Here is an 8,973-nt window from a genome sequence, read left to right as displayed (position 1 = left end):
CTTTTGTTTGCAGGGCATTGAGTTCATGGTAATGGTGGCGGAATGATTTTGGAAAAGGACAGCAATCATGGTGGCACAACATGAAAAATATCATCAATGTCCCTGAGCTGTAAATGTGGAAGTTGTTATGCTGGCAAATGTCTTATTTATGTTTTCACTGCAATAAAATTGGGGAAAACAAACAGTAATAAAAAGAAATAAATTTTCATTTCCTACATGGTAAAAAAAAAAAAAAAAAAACTAACAGTGACAATAATTTACCTCTCATAAAAGACAAATTAGAAAACCATAAGAGATACCTAGCTGGACACCTAAAAGAATACTCACGGAAATAGCAGGACTTCTGATGTCTACCGCATAGTCAGCCTCAGTGGGCTGGATGTTCAGTTTCAAAACATTATGTAGAGATAGGCCTCCTATGCCCAATCTATGTAGACCTTCCATTACCCGTGCTTCATTCCTCAATACATCAGATAAACTGAAGAGAATATATATAAAAAAAAAAGTATAAATAAATAAATAAAAGCTTTTAAGAATGTCCATGCTATGATCCTTACTATGGGAAGAAAAAATAATTATCAGTTCAAACTAAATGCCCTATCACACTAGTTCAAAAATTTAAAAAATGGCCATCTTTCTCTTGCTTCATCTTGTCAAAGTACATAGACTAAAGTAAGGACTTACTTCTTAGATCATATTTATTTATACTTGTCAATACATATAATTATCTCTAAGTATGAGCACATAATTTGAGAATAAAATAACCCTGAATCTATTATTTTACACTGCATTTTAAATAACACTACCGTAATCTCTCTGTATGATTTCTTACTACTGCATGTGAATCTAAAACTATCTGAAAATAAAGTTTTTTAAAAAGTCACCATGTATGTTTAGTATCAGTATCAATATCAGCATATATAAGACCATGCACATATGACCACAGGAAAAGGTCTAGAAGAAATCAAACCAAATTTATAAGTTTGCAGATAAAGGATGAGAAGATGAGAGGGTGTAAAAGAAAATGAGACTAAGACTTTATTTTCTAGTTCTCGTATTTCTGTACTACTTAAAACTATTTACAATGAGCAAATAATCTAAAATATCAGCTATAATCTAAAAATAAAAAAATATATATGTTGAATCAATCAATGAAAAATAGATATGGACAATTTTTTAAAGTGTCCACATTAATTTTACTAACTCATTACTACCTCTGTAATAAATAAGCATAAAAGGTTAAAGAATTAATGTGTAAGATACCTTACTGTGGAAAATGCTTGTTCTCAAGTATTAGCAATAGATTTTGTTTGTAATATTATGAAGTCACTCTGTCAATTATGTCAATTTTAATACCAAAGATAAAATCTAAAGTTTTATTTGACTGTGCAAACCCCCCAAAAAATCATGAAGACTATTTAAATCTATTTAATCCTGAACCATATTTTAATAAACAAAAAAGGAAATATTCTAAAGTCATATTTAAATAGAGTATCTTCTGATACACCACAGACAGCATTTTCAAATGAACCTACTTCATACTTTTCTCAAAAGCAAAAGAACCTGCTTTTTTCTATATTTTTATGGCTAGCAGAAAATTAAGGCTCTAAAATGGAATCCTGGAAAAATAGTTACACTTAAAAATACACAGTACTGTAAAATAAGGAGGCAGCATATCTACTGTCCATCTCATCACCTATATGCACTCCTTGGGACGTGATAAGCCACCAAACTTTTATGCCAATTATGGAGGAATAACAATCTGAACATGTCACAAAGAGCTACAGGAAGGAAAACTTTCTAGAGAATGAAAAATATGATACATACCTAAATATATCCTGTGTATCTAAATCAATGTGTAGTCCATTGATGAACAAAGCTGAATCTCCAGGCTGTAATCCTAAAGTTCCTTTGAAATACTGAAAGATTTTGAAAAATTATTAGGGAGTTGTAAGAGAATGTATAACAAAAAAAGGTCAGTGTTTCTGGGCTCTGTTACAATATGAACGTTGACATCTTATTTACCATTAGTAGAACCATGCTCCATAAGGTTTTCAAGGATGACTTTTCAGAGGCAGATTGCTAGGCCTATCTTCAAGGGACCTTTGACTAGACTGAGACTATCAATCTTTCAATTAGCAGTAGAGCAAGTTAATCATTTGCACAAACTAGGGACTCCATACATACAACAGGACTAATTAAACAGGTATTATTTATATTTAACAAAACTATAACAACATGTATCTTTCTGTCCTGTTATACCACAGAGTATCTTTACTCTATTTCCTTTTCCAGTAATACCTCTCTAAACTGCCTGAAAGAACTGCAACTAGTGTTTTTCCCTTAGACCACATACCAATTTAATAAGATACACTTGGCACAATGGTTAAAGTGTATGACTGCTAACTAAAAGGTTGATGGTTCAAACCCACCAGCCACTCCGCAGGAGAATGATGAGGCAGTCTGCTTCCATAAAGATTTATAGCCTTGGAAACCATATAGGGCAGTTCTATACTGTCCTATAGGGTCACTATGAGTTGGAACCTACTCAGTGGCAGTAGGTTTGGTTTTGGTTTTATTCTTTGCCTAAGTAAGAAATGAACTCCCTCACAGCCACAGGAAATGATTTATACTCTTAATATCAAAGACAGAAAGAAGCTAGCTATCCATAATCAGCATCCATGTTAGAATTCTCCTATCTGTACGGATGTCAAATTATACAGTCTCTGTGGAATTTTCTTGAACTTCTACTCACCTACTCCAGATAATAGCTTTTTAAGCTTATTAGGACTCAAACCTAAAAGGACTTCAAAATCCCACACCTCTCTTAATTCTTCAAACTTAAGCATTCCAAGAAACTTGCAGTTACTGTGCTGAGGACAGCACCTGCACAAAGCCCAGCCTTCTAGGATGTGGCCTCTGCAGAGCCCTACAGTGCTCTTCCCTAAGACAGTGGGTATCCCTGGCACATAGAGGGAGGGACTTGTACTCCCTTCAGCCCTTAAGACATACCTGACCTAAGTGAAGCAATGCTTTGACAACAAGTTCTAGCTTCCCTGTATTATACTCTTTCTATTCGATTCCTCTTTCTCTCAAAAGAAACTGGGACTGTTATTTATAAATTGTGCACCACAGGGAACTAATCCACACAGTACAGAAGGTATGGAATCAATCAGACACCAACAACAGAACTTAATCTCTTAGTAACACAGGGCTTAGGGAAGGAGAATGTGGATTATTAAGCTCCCTTAATTCCCCAGTTGTCAAAAGACTAAGAGATATGAAAACTGGCATCCTGTATTGTATGACTTTTTTTTTTCCAATTTTAATTTGGATGAACTTTACAGAGCAAATAGGTTGTCCATTCAACAATCCATACACATTGTTTTGTGACATTCACCGCAATCCCCACAATGCAACAGCATTCTTCTCACTTCCTCCTCATGTCTACTCTTTCCTTTCATCCGTCCTTCCTATCCCCATCCAACTTCCTTCTTCTGTCCATGGCCAAATGCTGTCCTCGTGATCTCATATGGAAGACTGTTCTAATGAGTTCATGAAAATGTCTGATGAGTAACAGTAACAGTAACTGTTTCTATTCAAGAGAAAGAAGTGGGGGGGGAGAAATAGGGAATCTTTGCTTAGGGGGTATTGATTTTCTCTTAATGATGGTGGAATAATTTGGAAAAGGATAGTAGTGATGGTTGCAAAACATGAAAAACATAATTAATATCACTGAATCGTACATACAAAACTGTTGAATTGGCAAATGCGCTGCTATATACTTGTACACGTACATATATATATTTTTACCACAATTCAAAAGAAAAAAAACAAGGATGAAGCTATCATTATTAGCTTCTTTGTCCTGTCAGATTAAATAAGAAGCAAGAGAAGGGGATGATGGAGACCCGCATCACTGAGAGCTGGACTGTTCTACCTGGGAGTTGAGAACTCAGGGGCCACTCATGAGAAGGAATGCACAAGAACTTTCACTCTAAGAAAGCACTGCCTCTGAGCAGTAAATATATCTCTTCTGGGTCTTATGGTTCATAAAGCTTTGTAAAAATCGTCACACTAAATATTTAGGATCTGTGTACTTCTGCATATACTGTATATTTTTATAGCATGCCCCAAAGAAAAAGCCTTTCAGCTCAGATTAAAAATCCAGGAAGTACTAACACAGACTATACAATTTAATGTTTAATCTTCCTTTTAAACTTCTTGAGGGGTATATGCTCTAAAATTCAGGTAAATGTTTGATACTATTATTCTGGAAGTTAAAAACAAATTAAGTAACTAGTTGTTGTTGTTGTTTTTAATTCAACATTTGGTTTACTTACTCCTTAGATCTATTTAATTAATATTTTACACATAAGAATTTCTAGTGGCATAGTGGATAAGGCATTTGGATGTTAACCAGGATGTCAGTGGTTCAAGCCCACCAGCTGTTCTGCAGGAATAAGATGAAGCAATCTATTTCAATATAACATTTACAGCCTTGGAAACCCATTGGCGGTCACTACGAACCTGAACTGACTCAATGGCAGTAGGCTCAACAATAAGCTGAACACAAGCATTTCTTTTCTTAAACTCCTGGAAACTCCATTAAAATGTCAGTAAGGGGATTTTTTTAAAGTTATAAATCAACAAGGACAAAAAGAACAAAGAAGGAAAGGGAAAAAGCAATAAACTTTGTAAGGTAGAAAGCAGATGGGTTAGTAGTAACTGTTAGCAGCCTACAGAAAGCTAAACAGTAGGCCAATGAGCTTTGGGAAAAGCCAAGAAGAAACCCAAGTTACAACAACATAAACCAAAAACCAAAGAAATTCACTGCCATCAAGTCAATTCCAACTCACAGCAACCCTCTTTGGGTTTCCAAGGCGGTAAATCTTTATGAAAGTACATGGCCCAGTCTTCCTTCCACAGGGTGGCTGGTGGGTTTGAACCACCAGCCTTCTGGTTAGCAGTCAAATGTTTTAGGCACTACACCACCAGAGCTCCTTATCAACATGAAAGGCTCAAGAATTCGGAGTAGAAGGAACTCATGCATGAGGGGGTGAATATTAGACTACAAACAAGGGCGTTGACTTGAAGTCTTTTTCAGATAACAGGTGAAGTACTTGATCTCCTGCCAATTTCACAGCATATGCCCAAAACTGGAGGCTCATTCCCTGGAAAGAGTAGAACAGAACCTGTGGACTATGGGAAATTGAGCATGACTGAGGGCAGAAATACTAGAAACAGAGGAAACAAGTAAAAATGATCAAATTCTACTCCCTACTAGGCTTTTTAAACCCTGGCAGCCAAACTTCATCATTCTGCAGGCAGAAGATTAGAAGATGCTTTTCTGGGAACTCTAACCAGCCATATGGGAAAGATTTTAAAATGCTGTCAATGGAGTTACTTAAGAAATGGCTATACCAGGAAACACTTCAATCAGCTTTTTAGTACCTCACTGGGCAAGAATCACATGACACCTGAAGGAAAGCATTTAACATTAAAGACAGGAGATCAAGACAAAATAAAAGGCTGCTTGAAAGACAGGAAAACACATACATATCATTGATATCTTCAGACAGATAAAACAAACAGAAAGACATCACAAAAAGAAGAATATGAGAACAAATGCTCTTGAAAATTAGAAGTTTGACAACAAAAGGAAAAACTTCAACAAATGGATATACTCTTACAGTAAAGCAAAAACAGAAAACAGGAGAAAAAACATCATTAAAAAATTTAAAGGATTAGTTCAGGTGCAATATCTGAAAAAACAATTTCTAGGAAAAAAGAATATAGAAACAACAGGTAAGAAATTGAAAGAAAAAATCTAAGAAACCTCCATACTGAAGAATGTGATTTTCTAGACTTAAAAGACCTACAAACAACCCAAAGGAGCTCTAGTGGCTCTGTGGTTAAAGCACTGGGCTGCTAACCAAAACGCTGGCAGTCTGAACCCACCAGCAACTCCACAGGAGAAAGATGAGGCAGTCTGCTTCTATGAAGATTTACAGCCTTGGAAATCCTATGAGGTGGTTCTACTCTGTCCTGTAGAATCACTATGAGTTGGAATTGACTTGATGGCATGGATCTCTGTCACTACAGAGAATGAAAAAAGACTCATATCAAAGCATTATTACAGTGAAATTTCAGATTATTGGAATACTAGAAAAGATCCAGGAATATTCCAGAAAAGGTGGTGGGGGAAACCAGAAAACTCAGTATGGCTATATTGTATATACAGACATATATAAACACATGTTTGTGTGTGCTGCATATATATCGACAGATTATCACAAAACACAAAGGAGGCACAGTTACAGAGACTTCCTAGACATATCCAAACAATGTGCAAGATTGGTGGACTGGTTTAAAGGGCTTAGGACCATATTCTTGTGGATAACTTAGTCAACTGGCATAAAATAGTTCATAAAGTTAATATTCTATATCCTAGTTTAGGAGCTCTGGTAGCATAGTGGCTAAAGCACTTGACTGCTAACCAGAAGGCTGGTGGTTCAAACCCACCAGCCACTCCTCGGAAGGAAGGTTGGGCAATCCTACTTCCGTAGTGATACTGCCTTGGAAACCCAAGGAGGGGTCGCTCTGAGTTGGGGCCTACTCGACGGCACATAACAACAACAACAACAACAGTTTAATGAGTAGCACCTGCAGTCTTAAAATCTTGCAAACAGCCACTTAAGATAAAACTATTGTTTCTATTCATCTGGAGTTAAGAGAAAGAAGGAAAGCAAACATTCAAGGAAACTAGTCCACAGGACTAACACATGAATCATGCCCTATTCTAACCTGAGACCAGAAGAAGTAGATGGCACCTATCACTACTGACCCTTCTGACTATAGAACGCTCCAGTTAGAATGGAAGAAAAATGTATAACAAATCTAAAATTCATATAAAAAGACCAGACATAATGGACTGATAGAGATGGGAGGATCCCCAAAGATTACTGCCCTAAGATACTCGTGTAACCTAGAACTGAAACCACTGGTGGAGGTTCACCTTTCAACCTAACAATAAATTGGACTATAAATTACACAGTATCACCTCTAAGTAATGTGTCCCTAAAAAAAATTAACTATATAAGACCAAAGGTACAACATTTACCAAAAAGTAAAGAGAGGAGACAAAGAAGGAAAAGTAAGCTAGATCAATGGAAACATAACAAACAAAATGGAAAATAATGAGAATACTGACATACTGTGAAAACTGTAGCCAATGTCATGGAATAATTTGTATAAAATTATTAATTAAGAAGAACAAACAAAATGGAAAATAATGAGAATACTGACAAAATGTGAAAATTGTAACCAATGTCACGGAAAAATTTGTATAAAAATTATTAAATGAGAACCTAACTCGCTGTGTAAATTTGCACTCAACAAACAATATTGAAAAGGGGGGAAGGGAAAAAAAATATGAAAAAAAAAAAATTCAATATGGCTTCAGACTTCTCAACAAAGGTGAAAATTCCTAGGAGCAATACCTTCAAATTTCTAAATGACTTCGAATTTAGAACTCTATACTAACCCATTCAAGAGCATAAGTAAAAATCTTTAGTTTTTCAGGTCTTAAATTTATCCCCATACAACTTTTCTCGTGAGTACTCAAGGTGATGTGCTACATCAAAACAAGGCAATAAACAAAACACTAAGATGAAACAGGATCCAGGAAATAGGACATATAATCCAAGAAGAAAAAGGAAGGGTGACTGGCATACACTAGGCATACAGTGAAACCAGTACATATTAGAACAGATCAGAAATTGACAGAATCCCTGATGCATCTGAATATCTTGAGAGATATTTTGGTAATGACAAGAAAGTTTGAGGTTGAATTATCAACAATGTGCAGGCAAAGAAGCAAATGAAAAGTAATTATTAACTTCAGGGAAAACAAAAAGTTAGACACAAGAGAAGTCATGATATGATTAGTTATAAATGGCTTTTCACAACAAAATGATGTAATATTTATCTCCATCTAATATTATAACATAAAAATATCAGGAAAATGGAGGAGTTCGGGTAAGATGGCGGACTAGGCAGAAAGACCTCACAGACCCTCTTCAACAAAGAAAAGGGAAACCAATTAACACAGGCACAGAATATAATCCTGGAATCCTGAGCCATGAAGGGAAGGATATACAAGTGGACTAAACCCCAACTAGCAGAAGAATGTGCACAAAAACACCAAAAAAGGAGACAGACGGGGCTGGGGTCTAGCAATGATCCTGAGCGATTCTAACGTCACGACACAGACACCTTGGAGAGTCCCGAGTGGTGGCAAAACCTAAGAATTAACCTAAAAATCAGCCCTGATAGCCAGGGACTATATGGAGGACTGCTCTGGTAACTGGGGAATAAATGGAGAAGGTAAAGAGAAAGGTGAGCTGAGCTGTGAATTTCTGCCAGTCCAAAGGATGCTGCCATTTTGAATGTTTAAAAGCGGCTTGAATACTTTGGATATTTAAAGAGACAGCGCTCTCGCAGATTCCTGGGGCTTAAGAACACGTTCTGTTTGCCAGCAACCCTAAAGACACTCCGGACCTGCAAGACTAAAAAGGTGCAACATTCCTCTTGATACACTTATACGCCACACACACTTGGTAAACGGAGGTGAAGCCATTCCCCATACCACCTACTTCTGGGCCCATAGGAAATCCATCACACTCTCTGTGCTCAGACGGAGCCTGAGTGCCCTGCCCTGTTCTCCACTGACTTTTTTTCTTTTTTCTTATTCACTTTCTTTTTTCTGCTGATTAGTTTGCATGTATGTGTCTGTTTCCAAAAACTATTATTGGCTTCCGGCAAGATGGAGGACTAGGCAGAAGGATTGCAAAGACCCTCTTTAACAAAGAAAAGGTAAATCAATTAACACAGACACAGAAGATAATCTTGGACCCCTGAGCCTTGAAGGGAAGGATACAGAATTGGACTAAACCCCAACTAGCAGAAGAA

The 8,973-nt window shown here is 36.6% G+C and overlaps 1 protein-coding gene across 1 annotated transcript in view; it reads right to left on the bottom strand.

The window, feature by feature from the left end:
• Positions 1-8,973, bottom strand: part of UGGT1 (UDP-glucose glycoprotein glucosyltransferase 1) — a 407,666-nt gene that overhangs the window by 274,408 nt on the left and 124,285 nt on the right. Inside the window, exons 9-10 of the mRNA XM_042782263.1 lie at positions 1,828-1,919; positions 328-478 (exon numbers count right to left, since the gene is read on the bottom strand). Coding sequence (XP_042638197.1) covers positions 328-478; positions 1,828-1,919 — 243 coding nt within the window. The remainder of the gene's footprint in view (positions 1-327; positions 479-1,827; positions 1,920-8,973) is intronic.

This window comes from Orycteropus afer, unplaced genomic scaffold (assembly GCF_000298275.1).
Source record: "Orycteropus afer afer isolate SDZICR_OR568_19922 unplaced genomic scaffold, OryAfe1.0 scaffold00274, whole genome shotgun sequence".
Taxonomy (NCBI): Eukaryota; Metazoa; Chordata; class Mammalia; order Tubulidentata; family Orycteropodidae; genus Orycteropus; species Orycteropus afer.
The sequence above is the reverse complement of the archived record's forward strand: the minus strand, read 5'-3'. Positions and strand labels throughout refer to the sequence as shown.